The sequence below is a fragment of the Anneissia japonica genome, unplaced genomic scaffold (genome assembly GCF_011630105.1).
Source record: "Anneissia japonica isolate Jap-2015-1 unplaced genomic scaffold, ASM1163010v1 scaffold287897_len220637_cov155, whole genome shotgun sequence".
NCBI classification, from domain to species: Eukaryota; Metazoa; Echinodermata; class Crinoidea; order Comatulida; family Comatulidae; genus Anneissia; species Anneissia japonica.
This window is the reverse complement of record NW_022721454.1, coordinates 21,307-36,945: the sequence shown is the minus strand read 5'-3', so window position 1 is coordinate 36,945 and position 15,639 is coordinate 21,307. Positions and strand designations below refer to the sequence as shown.

Genomic DNA, 15,639 nt, shown 5'->3' with positions numbered 1-15,639 from the left:
GACTGTTTGACTTTAAATCACTTTAATTGATCCGCACACGCACACCCCACCATAGATTGACACTAAATATTAGGAGGCACATCCTTGATATATGGCCTATGCTTCGGCAAAGCACAGAAAAATTCTAAGCATGGGAAGTGACCAAAGTGACGGCCAGAAAAAAAAAAACACTGCAAAAAGATGGAAAAAATATATTCAAGAAAAAAGAAAAAAAATCAGAGCAAATATGTGCGCTTTACAAATAATATCCACTGCAGTATTGCTCAAGGCACTACAGTGAGCAAGGCAAAAAGGAAACTAAGAAACTGCAAAAGCAGCAGACAATAGATGTGTCTTGAGAGCCCTTTTAAAAGAGGCAGTGGACTGGCATGAACGAATATTAAATGGAAGTTTATTCCAAAGGCGTGGTGCCGCTACCACAAAAGATCTATCACCCCATAGACATGTACAAGACCTAGGCTCAACAAGCAAAAGTTTGTCAGAACCAGAGCGGAGAGTACAAGATGGCACATACCACACCAGCAATTCACAGTTCTTCATCTTTAATAATAACTTCATAAAATATAGACAATTCCGAATGTTGCATCCAAATTTTAGGCCTATATGTTATGTGTGTTAAGTGTTTGGTCAGAAAGAAGACAATGGAGAGGTGTCCCAATTATGCTAGGCTCTTGCTATTTGTAAAACGTGTGCTTCTGTGTACCTAAAACCTTCAGTTAAAAACAAGTGTTAGATTTACTTTACTAAAACAAATATTGAGCTATAATATTTATTTTTTGTCGATTGTGCGAGGCCCACTAGTGTATCCTATCATTTTTAAGATAAACTTTTCTTGGGTTATAGGATGCCCTGTAAGAACAACAAAACTTCACCCTGTTGTGCTTTAAAAAAGTTGGTCTTTTAGGCAATTTCCCCTCTCCTCAAAATTTTCTAAAGATCATTAAAAAACTCCCAAACCCATTTAATACTGTAATGTATCTAAATTTCTATTTTCACCACTTTGGAAGTTCTAAAACCAAAATGCTACGCACAACATGCCAGATCTTGTGACCCCCCATCGGGCAGGTCAAGACCCCCCAACTGCACAAAAAAAAAAAAAGCCTACGCCTACATGTCGGTCACAGTCTGAGAGCACCATTTTCAGTCATCTATAGGTCCCCTTTAAATAAAAAATCTCATTTGGCCTTATCCTTATCAGCCTTGGCCCTCCTCCCCCTCCATTGTTGGACAGTTTAGTCCCTCAGAAAAGATATCCTACAGCCACCACTGAGTAAGGCCTCTGTCAACCTTTATACAGTAATATCTAAAGGTTTGTGTAAACTTCTCTTTCCTGATAGTTGCTTGTGGCATTGTTATTGTATGGTCATGTGATGACCATACAATAACAATGATTCTGTGTCATATGACAGTCTCCTTTTTAATATCCTTAATACCAAACTTTTCTTGAATATATTAGTGTTGTTTTAAATTTGTCTTTATTTTTAGCATAATAGTTACAGTAAATATTTATAAGCTTCTTTATTGTAATACATGTTTATGGCGATTTTTAAAATTGAGTTGAGTGCATACTTCTGTTTGGCTTCAAATGAATTTCTGTTATTTAATGGACAATACAGTTCATGAATCTTGAATCTGTTATTGAAAAAACAACCTACTGAAAACCAGGATGTAAATACAGTCCATAGTTTGACAAATGCTTCTATGAAAGAAGGACCTTGATCTTGCAAGAAGGACCTTGATCTTGCAAACTGTCATGTTGATTGTACAATGTTAACAAAAGTTTAGCTTAATGGAGCTGATAAAACAAATAATTATGAAAGTCATAAAGCAATCATGAAAAACTGGTTGGGTGACATTGGCCAAAAGCATGTTAGGTAGAATGTACAGACTGGGACTATATTGAATTTTGTACCAATATGATTATTGTTTGTTGATAAATTGGTAATTGAAAACACACAATAGACCAAATTAGTCACCAAACTTAAGCCTTTATAGTGGGTATAACATTAAAACATACAGCTTGGTGGCAGTTTTTTCACACAATAATACAGAGCCTCTGCTCAAGTAAAATTTTACAGTATTTGAACTCCTCCAACTTATTTATTTGAACATTTTTCTGTAAATAACTTATCAAAAGCCTTGGTAAATATTTCTTTAATAAACGTCACAATACATTTGAAAGGGTGTAAGAAACAAATGGAAAACTAGCCCTAGACTATAGAATCATACAAATAACATTCTTCTGACTCATTGGCCATCATAGTCAAAAGAAGCATCTTATTTTACAATTCAGCAATTTAAAGTTTGTCCAATAGTTTAAATATTTCATACAGAAATTGCAACAAAATGACTTGGTGAATGCATTTAAGCTGAATATGTACCTTTGATCAACTGTGATCAACTTAGTCAGCGCTGGATGTGGCGAGTCCCACAAGCGATGGGCCTAGGCCCCCTAGAAAGCCTCTCAAAATTCTTCATATTTTTAGTCTGAATGAAAATTTAAATCAAATCAACCTGAATCCCATGAATCTATGAATCATTGAAGATGTATTGTTATAAAAACTATCTTCTACGCTAACTTCATTACATTTTAGACAATTTAATAGACACCACTTTCGACTCTGCTCAATGCATTAGAATAGGACTTTACGATTTTAACAACTTATAATATCCAATCGGCCAAATTTTGATGACGTCATCTTTGGTGACTAATTCGGTCTATTGTAAAGCAAGGTACTAGAACCGGCAGAAAATCATTTTAACTTAATGAAAAGTTAAGGAATTTTAGAATCCATGACTGCTAAAGAATAAAGAAATGTTAGCAGTATTTTGAGGCTGAGACCTACAGTACTTGTATTATTGCAAGGAATGAATATTGATGTCTGCCTATGCATTCAAAACTATTTTTGGGCCTTGGTGGTACTAAAGGAATTTTGTATGCATTAATGTAACCTTCATATATATATATTTTTTTTTTTTAGTTTTATCCTTACACAAAGCCTCAGTTTACAAAAACAAATTGTAACAATCTTTTTAAGGGGTTCTTTCAAAATGTATTCTTAACAAGATTCATCATATTCACACACCCGGACGGTATGTCAAAGTCATTTAAATCTCATTGAGAATGTGAATGAGTCAATAATGAACATTCCAAGATAAGACTTCAAGAATAGCAGACTGTCCATGTGATATTACCATTTGTAGTACAGTATGTCTCAATAATAGATTACATGAATGTGTAGGAGTGACAGGAAGGGGCTTGGCCATTTTATGTGATAAAAACTTACCACCATTTTTCTGTGTGAAAAAATTGGCCTGCAATACAAAACATTATTAAATTTACATTGTATTGTACTATAGGGTGTGCTTGCTTACTCTGTAATACCGTGTGAATGTTGTGATTAGTTTCGATATAAAGAACAACTATGACTACTAAAAAAGATTGGTTGCATGTTATCTTGTTAAGTTATGTAATGTCAGAAATGCAATTAATAAGATCATGTTTTATGACTTACAAAGCATGCTTCATGGACCATTAGAAAGCATTGTGTTTACTGTCGGTACAAGTTTTGATAGTAGTTTCATATCATTTTTCATAAAATAAAATATTTAGAAGCCACTAAAATGATGGAAATATCTTGTATTTCTCTCCAACGTTTACCTTGAAAAAAAACCCCTTTTTTTTGTTAGCATTACAGTTAATATGATTCTCAATACTGTAGGTAGGCTACAATGCAACATATCTTAGTCAGAGGCAGCTAAAGCAAAGTTTTACAGTAACCTGTTGAAAAGCCGAAAACCAACGTGCTTAATTAATATTGACTGTTTGAAAGTTGGCCTTTAGGCGTTGGAAAACAATCAACACATGGCTAGGAAAAGTGGAAGTTACGTGAACATGTGGTCCGAAAAGCTGCTGGTAGAATGAAAACCGACAGTAAAAGTCAATATTTTTCCTTCACTTAATCTGAAATATGCAATGAAATTCACTTCATCATGAGATGGAGACTTTGATGATTATGTTGCTTTCAGGTTTCATAAAAATAGTGTTTGTTTTCAACTCGTTTTATAGTTACCTTATGTATTTATTGTTATTAAAACTATATTTTTACTGTATTTTCATTTATTTGTGTATTTTATAAACATGATCAGCAGATAGCATGGAGTACAAAAATTGTGTGTGCTTACCCTCCTCAAGAGTACCATGACCTTGTTTGGTTGTGGGAATGTTTCTTTCTGTTTTTTTTTTTTATTGTTGGTTACCGGCTACATCTAATAGGCCTCGATGTAGTGAATTTTTCCAGCTTTGATTGATTGATTGATTGATTTATTTTCCACATAATGAACAAAAAAAAAACATATACATGATCAAATATATTCAAAAAATCTATGTGGATGGAGACCACAATAAGTTTTTAAAAAAAAACTTATTGTGGCCACCAATAAAATAAAATAAAATATACAGAAACTAAAAACATAAACAGGTAGTCTGGTTTCCATTATAATACATACTGTAGAAGGCTTAATTACCATACATCGAGACTAGATATCGTTTGATATTAAGTTTAAAAGAAGAAAAGCTGGGTAAAGATTTAAAAAAGGGGTCAAGAGAATTCCATAACTTAGGTCCATTATAAAATACTGATTTTTTTTAAGAGAAGATATACATTTTTCTGTGGTGATATTGTTTTTTGAACCTGGTTGGATAGTTATGGATTTCAGACTGTTGGGTTGGGAATAATAGGGTAATATGAATTGGGAGTGTATTACTCATAAATCGATACATAAAATTATAGGTTTGTAGTTTGTTTAGATCAAATATATTAAGTGTATTATATTTATAAAATAAAGGTTTAGTGTGTGTAGTACGACTTGACCCTGAACAAATCCTGAGAGCACGTTTTTGTAATTTAAAAATGTTATCAATACTAGTGGTCTCAAGACTTGTCCAGGGGCATAGGTGTGTATGTTTATCAACTGTGGTGGCCCACGAGAGATTGCAATAGTTAATATAGTGTAGGACTAAGGTATTGTATAATGATAAAAATATATGTGGGAGAAAATCATTTTTTTAGCTTATTCATGACACCAATATTTCTAGAAATATCTCTGCCCCTGCTGTGTGTAGTAAAATCAGTCTATGTTTTTGAAGAAATGCTAATGGGGAGAGAAAGGGCGATTTTCACGGCGGGGCGTTTGTAGTTAAGTGAGCCAAACAAATTGATACGGTTGTGCTGAAAGTGGTTTCCATTTAATAATTATGAATAATTGATAATATTAAAATATGAATTTTTACTTTCAATATGTATACGGTAATCATTTTCTTCTATTTAGAGAATACTGGCCAAAGGAAAACATAACATTTTATGATAATCATACGATTTCTTACACGGCACCAAAGACGTACGTATTTGAACCATCCATGTCCGTAGGAGATCCGCTAGAGGACAAATTCACAACGCTCAACGTTCCACTGATGGTATGATATTTTTATTTTACCCTCACAAATTTATTTATTGCTTTTGTTTCAAACTGTATTTCAAACATATTATTCAAATTTATTTAGAAGCATAGCTTACATCAGGACCGTAGATTGCCTTTCCCAGGCATACAGTGTAAAATTAAAGACATTGTTGTAAACATGTCAATTGCAAATATAGTGTGAACAGGTAAGCCTGTGTAATGAAAGCTCATTTATTACTGTACTGTAATGACGAATATCACTATTACTGTTACAAACTATAGAAAACATGTGTTTTTATTTGATGGGCCAGTGGCCTAACAAAATAAAAGAGGACCCTGTGTCCAAATGATGACAAACTATAGGCCTACACAGCACATTTGTTTGAAAATAACAAGACACTATGGATAGTACGTTTGTTACAATATCAATATATTTTAATTTAAAAATAGACCGAATTAGTCACCAAACCTATAGTGTATAACATCAAAACACACCGCTACTGTAGGTGGCAGTTTTTTCACACAATAATAAACCTTGTCTTGAATAAATTTTGACTGTTTTTAAACTCCTCAAACTTGTTTACTTATACATTTTAATGTAAATTATCAAAAAGCCTTGATAAATGTTCCTAAATAAACTTCAGTAATTTTGGCCAGTCAGATTTTAAGTTGAGTGAAAGAAACAGATGGAAAGCTTGAACATTTTTGCATAGACAGTTGTACACGACACAGTGAGCATAGCCTTGTCACGTGAACAAGGCAAGCCTAGCCCTAGACTAGATAGTCATACAAACAACTTCTTCTGATTCATTGGTCATCGTAGTGAAAAGAAACATTCCACAATTCAGCAATACAAGTTTGTCTAAGCCACTTTTTGCATCTGACCGTACTTTGTTATTGTTTTGAACACTCAAGTTAACTTGACACTGTAAAGATAGCAGTTCGGCGACTGTTTTTGCTGAATGCGTATGTTGTAAACGACACCATAATTGCGATTTCTTTACTTTTAACATGAAATTTCTTTTACCAAATCACTAAGTAACCAAGCGCAAAAGGTTGATTGACTTTGACTTCAATAGTATTAGAGCTTAACATGTACAGTACTTCTAAATCAATAACGATCCCCTTTAGTCAGTGTTGGATGTGGTGAATCGCACTTTAGACCAAGCCCTAGCAATGGCCTAGGCCCCTAGAAGGCCTCTCAAAACTCTATGAATCATTAAAGCTTTATATTATAAAAAGCATCTTCTAATAATAATAATAATAGTTGGATTTGTAAGTTAACTTCATTACATTTTAGACGATTTAATATGCATGCTTTTGACTACACTCAAATATGACTTTGGAATGTTATTGTTTTTGCACCCAAACCAACATTATAGAATTATCTTTTAGGGAGATTTAGAGATAGTATATTATTGAACTTGAAACTATCCCACACACATTACATAAGTAAACTGACGCATGACTTACGCACATACTGTACTGTAATTTTGATTTTGCTTTTTGTCATTTGTAAGTAAATTTTCTACAATCTGAAGTCACCATTCCACAACCCACAGGTTGTGGAATGGTGACTTAAGTAATAATGTGAAGTACATAGCTGCTTGTTGACAAACTAAGAGCATATTAAAGTAATAATAAAAATGGCGGTACAATACTACTATATCTCTGTAATTTCTAGTTTAACACTGATTTCAAGAAATTTTGATAAAAGGCCTGAGTGGCAGTAATCTACTGTAAAGACAATGCAACTATGAATTGTATAAAATTTCTTGTTTTTTAATAAAATGTATGTATTTATTGCCTGGCCTTGCATTTATAGCGTAAAAATTTAAATCATAAACTAATTCACACAGGCACAAACATGCCTCCTACTGTATGTTAGAGGAGAGAAGCAACATAATTAAAGACTTTATACGTTGCTAACTTGCTTTCAGATATTACATTAAGTTAGCGCCCAAGTTCAAAGTAATTAGATTCCGTTCTCAGATACTAGACCTCAACAATGAACCAAGACAACTTGATTGTAGTTTCTTTATACGTTTAATTTAATATCATCAAACAATATATACCATCACTCATTTCCATTCATTAACGTGGTGTGGTATATAACACCATTTACGTTATTTTTAGTTAGTCTTATAGTTTCCACATAAACAACATGCAATATACGGTGCGCAGATAATACGTCTAGAAAATGACCATATTAAACATATTTTATATTTAAGTTTATATTTGATAATAGCTGTGTCTACACGAACTTATATTTAAACAACGAGATATTAATACGCGACTGTAACAAAGTATTAGGCTTATTTAAAGAAGTGCTCCAATTTCAAATCTCATTGAAACCATCTTACTTTTGCAGTGCTGGTATCATATTGATAAATAATAAGAGTCGCAACACACGAATCGGCGCCAACACGCAGTTGCTCCTTCACCATGTATCATAATAGTTCTGTCAGCACAACCATTGACCAAACATTCACTATCACAGCAGTTATGTTTTGCACTGAATAACAACCAAATCAACAGACAAACAAACAGCACAGTAACGGTTTTCGATAGTAACTTGTTAACATGACGTCCATTTCAGAGTCTCCGGACTTCTGTTGTCACTTTGGGTCACACACACATGAACCACGACATAACGACCAGTTTTATTCGCCAAAATTGCAACATACAATTCAACATGATAGGCCTGCAAGACGCGCAGGCTTTACACCTATCAAACTATGGCACACTGGTTTCATTTATTAAACATATGATAGGCCCGCAAGATGCGCAGGCTTTACACCTATCACAATTTCTGATAGGCCTGCAAAACGCGCAGGCTTTACACCTATCAGACCACGTCCGTCACTCTCGAAATGGCAAGTTAGTATGAATTACACACAGCATTGAATTAGTCACAAAATTGCTATTGCACCTGGATATTTAAATTCGACTTAAGGACTCGAGAACTTCTTGAGGACGCTGTTTATGAACTAATCCTAAAACGATCTAACGCAAAACGTATCAGGTTAAACGTAACATACGTTGTGGCCTTTTTTGCAGACCAGTGGCATATGCTAGGGGGTGTGGGGGGAAAATTCAAGACTCTTAGATATACCACTGCTGCAGACACTGTTCAACCTTTCAAAACAGCTTGTGATGTCTTTATTGAGAGATTGTATAACAAAAGGGTACTTTAATTGAATAATCATTTTAAAAAATTATTAAATTTCAAGAAATGTTGAAGTCTTGAGTGTTTTTTTTTTTTTTCAGACTATTGTGAACCTTCTCCAGTATGAGAGTGGTCCAATAAATGGGATTCTGGCACTGATAATGGAAATTATAGGCTATGATACATTTCTTACGCTATCAGTACATGATATCCTGTGGGGCTACGAAGATCCTTTGCTGAAATTAGCTCACGAACTTAATTTAATGCCGTCTTCTTATTTTGGTTTTTATGCTGGGGTAAGTAATTTCTAGTATTACAGATAGTCAGTTCAAAAGTGATTGAACATTTTTGAACTCAGAACTCAGAGAATGTTTTTATTGGACCAAAATTATAGTAAAAATTCCTGACATTATATAGTAAATTAAATCATATGCCACTACCATGAGGGCCACCGCATAGATAAATAAATGTATTGATCACTCGTGGTACAATTTCAGATGTCATTATTTTATTTGATTATTATATGCATATCCAGTATAACAATCATCACAAAACAAAAACAAAAAATTAAATTAAAAAAAAAATATGCACTCAAATTACTATAACCATTATTAATTATTACATACATAAGAGTTAGCGATAGAAAAATATTCATTGTATTCTCCAATGAATAATATTTCAATATAATTAGGAAAACCAGAAAAACTATGAGTTGTAACCTTAGAAATAATACAGTTTTGTGCACCATTTACAAAAGCCTGTATTTTCCCTCGATCCAATCAATTCATTTGATATTTCTTGTAAACCTTGTCTCCTTAAAAATAGTTTTTTTCTTTGCCACATTATTGTTGCTTTCATCATATTCACTTCATGTAAAAAAGTGAAAGTGTTACACATTGCTCTGATTAATTAGCTGTAAGTTTTGACTTGCTAAGCACAAGTCTTTTATTAACAATGCTTTCACTTACAGACCAACTCAAATTCAGCACTGGCTCATGTATCTTTTATCATTGGAAGGAAATACTTGGTCCCAAAAGTAATGTGTGCAGTGGCATACATAAAGGTGGGGGAGGAGGGAGGGTGGGGTGCATGTCCCTGCCCCTAAAAAAGTTTTCAAAGCAAAAATATCATGCTCAAGTAAATAAAAAATGCCCTCATATCACCTGATTTTGCAAGGTGCCCCTCACTTAGTCATTGATCCCTCCCCCCTCCCCCACTACACCTTTACCCATTTCAAGTCTCCTAGATATGCGACTGAATGTGTGGTTTAGTACTAAACCAATTTTGGTGGAGTTTTTTTTTATGGCTGCAGGAATATTTATTTAAATTGTGTATGTCTTTTGTTTTAGAAAAATAACACAGATGATGGAGAGTATGTTATATATTCAGGCGAAGATGAAGTGAAAAAAGTTAACAAAATTGTATCTTATAAAGGGCAGCGATCCTTGGACTTCTGGTCCGACAAATATGCAAATATGCTCAACGGCACAGGTGAGTTCAATCACGCAACTACCCAAGATATATTAAAATCTTCCTTGGTAATCTTCATTGCATTTGAGGTTTCCCAAGTCGTAAGTATGTATTAAAGTTATTACCTTCTTTCCAGCAACAGTATAAAAAAATAAAAGCTTTTTCCCTATTTACTACAAAAACCATAAATTGATTTACCAGTGAGTTTAAGAGTATAATAATAAAGTTAAACACACATACATACATACACATACATAATAAAGTTAAACTTACAGTATATAGTGCAAAATGCTGGAGCTTTGATGCATTTAACGTTAATAATAATGCAAAATAATACAGAAAAGGTATTATTTAACTATCTTGATTAAATTTTTCATTCATATTTTCAGTTGTAACATGAGTACCGTAAATGCTTGAATAAGCGCTGCGGCGCTTATAAAACTTCAGTGCAACATTCATTTGACAGCAGTGCTTGTATTCAAGATCGGCGCTTTTAAAAAATATTAGCGTGGCGCTTTCCAGGCCTGTTCCCATGTTACCTATTTCAAGTTATTTCTGTAGTTTGGTAGGCCTATTGTAGGTCATTCGTCTTCGTAAATATACGTTTATAAAGAAATGCTTGTGTCTTCATTGTGTTATTCATTTTAATACTATATACATTATATATAAGACCCTGTTTCTCATAGTGTTTCATTACTCACCACGTAGTACATACTCTTGATTAAGCACCGCGGCACTTACGATATAATCACATTTGGTGTGGCACTTATTTAAGAGCAACGCTTATTCGAACATATACAGTAATTTTAAATACAAATAGAGCAATTCAAATTTATATGGACAGACATTTTATGTTTAAGATAACTTACCGCCTCGTACAACCTAATATACCTACTGGAAGTTTTTGTAAGAAAATACTTATACTGAAGTAGCTTAAAATCCAGCTAATTTCCCCTCACTTTATCACTACACCTTTGTGCTCCACATCCGTCTCCCGATTTCAATACCCCTAAATATGCGCATAATGTTAGGCCATAGGTCGCGACCTACAGTTTGCAGAATGTAGGTTAATTGGACACACAGCTACAAACGTTTTTGCTGCTCGAAGTACTGTACATGAAAATGTTTTTTAATGAATATTTAACTGTTGGTGATTAAGTGGTTTTTTAAATTTTCTTTTTAATCTTCTCTATTAGATGGGAGTCTTAATCCACCTTTTTTGAAAAAGGATCAGAAGTTATGGCTGTTCTCTTCCGATATTTGCAGGTTTGTATTGTTTAAACTAATTGTCTAATTGGGGAGAAAATTGTGTTGCTGAAGGATTATTAAAAATTAATAAAAAAATATCTAGGGTAGCCTTTTTTTGGCCCAAAATAGTTTTTAAAATTAACTCCTTTTATCTTTAACTATTTGCCTGATGATTACATGATATGTTACCAGCCAGAATACATGAGGTGAGCAAATGTTAGTCATGAAACCTACATGTAGGCATGTAATTTAAAAATCCTGTCTGACTGACAGTCTGAACGTTATAATTTCTTTTGGCCTTAGAGCAGAGAGATGAGATATATAGTACTATGCACTATGCAAAAAATTCTCACTGTCAGGTTGGTGGCTTGTTTATTCATACATAATTATTCGCACTCTGTGGTCATCCAATATTTACTGTATGGCAAGCCAAGACTTCGCAACTATGTATACCAAGACATCACCAAAAATATTTCTTGCTTAACCATATCAAACTTTGGCTATATGTGACTGGTTCGTTTTGTTGACGATTTTATTGGCTATTTTCATTCGGCTTATCCAATCATCATATTGGCTTGTTTTTTGTTTATCTCTGATATTGGGATGCAGTTTTCCAATTCGTGTAGTCGTCTTTGCTGAGTAGACTTTTACCACTGCTGTGCTGTGGTTTAACGAAGAACAACCAGACCATTATGCATGTGGGCTTTAGAAGGCTATTTTCAGAAAGCGTTTATATATATGAAATACGCACTGAGGTAAACTAAAAGATTTGTTTTATCTTGCAGGTCAGCATATTTAATACTTGATAAACAATACAAATATAAAAACATAAAATTGTATCGGTATGTTGTTCCACCGGAGCTGTATGCAAATGTGTCTGTAAATCCCGATAATGCTGGGTTCTGTACACCTACTGTGGCTAATTGTTTACCAGGTGGTTTACTCAATGGTAGCAATTGCCAACAAAGTAAGCTATGTTTAGTAGTTCTTTTTTATATCATTATTTATATATAAATTATAATTAATAAAATGTGTAGCCACGTTAGCCTGCTATAGAACAATACAAGAATTGACAAATCTCGGCACTTACCAGATTAACGTATGATATGCAATTATAGTCCATTTCTGAGGACCCTAAAGAAAATAGAAGCTGAAGAAGCCAATATTTCGTGAAAAATTTGCCTGAAGCCCACAGGGCTGAAGGCAATTTTTGAAGGAGATTATAGTTCCTAGGCTTCTATTTTCTATAGGGTCCAAAATAACTATAATTATACGAGTCAGTAACTCTGTTTTATATAATTATATTTAGGCTGTATATTAAATCAAACTGCCAGGTTGCAGTGACTGGTTGCTCAGTGATCACTGATCACCATCTGACGTGCTGTTCCTTATTTGAGGATTTTGATAGTCATTGCTTTCTCAGGGGTTTCACAATAAACATGGGTACTTTAGTCACCTACTTTAATAATGCTTGGCTTTATCAGGTGTTTCTTGTAAGTATTTTGTGCCTCCCACACTTGAATGTGCTCAGCTTCATCAGCAGTTTCACACTAAGCATGTGTGCTTTACACACTTGATAATCAGTGGCGTATCTAGAAGTCTTGAAATAGGGGTGCGGGCACACTAAGCATGTGTGCTTTACACACTTGATAATGCTCAGCTTCATCAGGTGTTTCACACTAAGCATGTGTGCTTTACACACTTGATAATGCTCAGCTTCATCAGGTGTTTCACACTAAGCATGTGTGCTTTACACACTTGATAATGCTCAGCTTCATCAGGTGTTTCACACTAAGCATGTGTGCTTTACACACTTGATAATGCTCAGCTTCATCAGGTGTTTCACACTAAGCATGTGTGCTTTACACACTTGATAATGCTCAGCTTCATCAGGTGTTTCACACTAAGCATGTGTGCTTTACACACTTGATAATGCTCAGCTTCATCAGGTGTTTCACACTAAGCATGTGTGCTTTACACACTTGATAATGCTCAGCTTCATCAGGTGTTTCACACTAAGCATGTGTGCTTTACACACTTGATAATGCTCAGCTTCATCAGGTGTTTCACACTAAGCATGTGTGCTTTACACACTTGATAATGCTCAGCTTCATCAGGTGTTTCACACTAAGCATGTGTGCTTTACACACTTGATAATGCTCAGCTTCATCAGGTGTTTCACACTAAGCATGTGTGCTTTACACACTTGATAATGCTCAGCTTCATCAGGTGTTTCACACTAAGCATGTGTGCTTTACACACTTGATAATGCTCAGCTTCATCAGGTGTTTCACACTAAGCATGTGTGCTTTACACTGTTGACAATGTCCAGCTTCATCAGGTGTTTCACACTAAGCATGTGTGCTTTACACACTTGATAATGCTCAGCTTCATCAGGTGTTTCACACTAAGCATGTGTGCTTTACACACTTGATAATGCTCAGCTTCTTCAGGTGTTTCACACTAAGCATGGTGTGCTTTACACACTTGATAATGCTCAGCTTCATCAGGTGTTTCACACTAAGCATGTGTGCTTTACACACTTGATAATGCTCAGCTTCTTCAGGTGTTTCACACTAAGCATGTGTGCTTTACACACTTGATAATGCTCAGCTTCTTCAGGTGTTTCACACTAATCATGTGTGCTTTACACACTTGATAATGCTCAGCTTCATCAGGTGTTTCACACTAAGCATGTGTGCTTTACACACTTGATAATGCTCAGCTTCATCAGATGTTTCACACTAAGCATGTGTGCTTTACACACTTGATAATGCTCAGCTTCATCAGGTGTTTCACACTAATTATCAAGTGCTTTACACACTTGATAATGCTCAGCTTCATTAGGTGTTTCACACTAATTATCAAGTGCTTTACACTTGATAATGCTCAGCTTCATCAAGTCTTAACTCAGCATGCATGCTTCCCATACTTGATGATGCTGACATAAACTACAGCGGTCCCAAGTTGGAAGAAGTCATTTTTGGGAGATTGCGGTGGCGGGTCGAAGGGTGGGAGTGGGGTGATTGAAGGGAGAGACAGATAGAGGGTCTAGACCACATCAGCTCCACCATGGTTGGAGCTGAGGTAAGAAATTTATGATTATGGCACCTCTAGATGGCTGGAAATGGCTCTCTTAAACTTAAATTTGAATGTAATGTTCTTTTCTTTTGAAATAATTAGGTGGCCCAGGCCGGCTTGCCCTTTCCCTTGAATCTGCCACTGATCTGGTTAACGAGCACACACATTTAATTAGCAAAAAAAAAAAATGATAATAAGTTTAGCAAAAAACATGCAAAATTTATGAATTTGCAGAGATTGGTTAATTTTCCGGGAGTGTGGGAGGCCGTCCTGATTTCCGGTAGTTTCCTGCGAGTTCCAGGAGACTTGAGACTCCTGACACTGCTTTACCCTTAAGTTTATCTTCGGGCATTTTAAACTATTAAAGCATATGCTAACATTTGACAACCAAGCACATATGCTTTAGAAACCATGTAGATTTGTCTACTGTATCAGTAGCTGATCTTTAGATATGCTATTGCTTTTCTCATTTCAGATGCACCAGTAGTTTTTTCACTTCCACATTTCCTGTATGCTGATGCAGATGTTCTAGAAATGGTTGGAGGAATGGAACCAAAGAAGGAGGAACATCAGATTTTGTTTGATGCAGAGCCTGTAAGTCATCATAAATACTGTAATTTTGATGAGGTGTTTTTATACTCTTTTTACACTGTCACTGTTTTGCAAATTGTACCAGGTTTGTGTAGTGTGATAGCTAATCCATGTAAACATTTTGTTGAGAAATTGCACCCCTTTAATATATCTGAGTAATTTTTGGCGGCCGTCCATGGAAAGACAACACAACTCCAAGTTTTGTCGATTTTGAGATAAGTTTTTTCCCTTGAAATTTGGACAGAAAAATCTACTGGTTGATGGTGTTTTAAACACATCAACAATCTTAATGATGACATGCACAATTGAGATAATGCACATGATTGCCCCTGACATGATAAATTCAAAAATTCAGTCACGGAAATACAGCGCCTAACAACTCTCAATGTTTCTGAGGTAAAACAATGTATTTGTATAAATCGGTAGTAACTTTGCAATATACCAAGTTTTGTAATTTTAGGTTCTTCAAAATTTTAGAAGGTATAACTATTTGTTGCCAAGTTGCAAACATGCAACTTTATACTCTATTTTACTCTATTTTTCAAGTTTCTCTTTTTTTTTTGCCATGGAACATCCATAAACTTGGCAATAGAGAATATTTACTGCCTGTTGTACCAGGT

General features: G+C 34.7%; 1 protein-coding gene across 3 annotated transcripts in view; it reads left to right on the top strand.

The window, feature by feature from the left end:
* Positions 1-15,639, top strand: part of LOC117111550 (lysosome membrane protein 2-like) — a 41,571-nt gene that overhangs the window by 15,091 nt on the left and 10,841 nt on the right. For all 3 annotated transcript variants that reach the window (XM_033254484.1, XM_033254485.1, XM_033254483.1), the window contains exons 4-9: positions 5,332-5,476; positions 8,731-8,925; positions 9,979-10,120; positions 11,296-11,365; positions 12,133-12,314; positions 14,904-15,022. In XM_033254484.1, the coding sequence (XP_033110375.1) occupies positions 5,332-5,476; positions 8,731-8,925; positions 9,979-10,120; positions 11,296-11,365; positions 12,133-12,314; positions 14,904-15,022 (853 nt within the window). The remainder of the gene's footprint in view (positions 1-5,331; positions 5,477-8,730; positions 8,926-9,978; positions 10,121-11,295; positions 11,366-12,132; positions 12,315-14,903; positions 15,023-15,639) is intronic.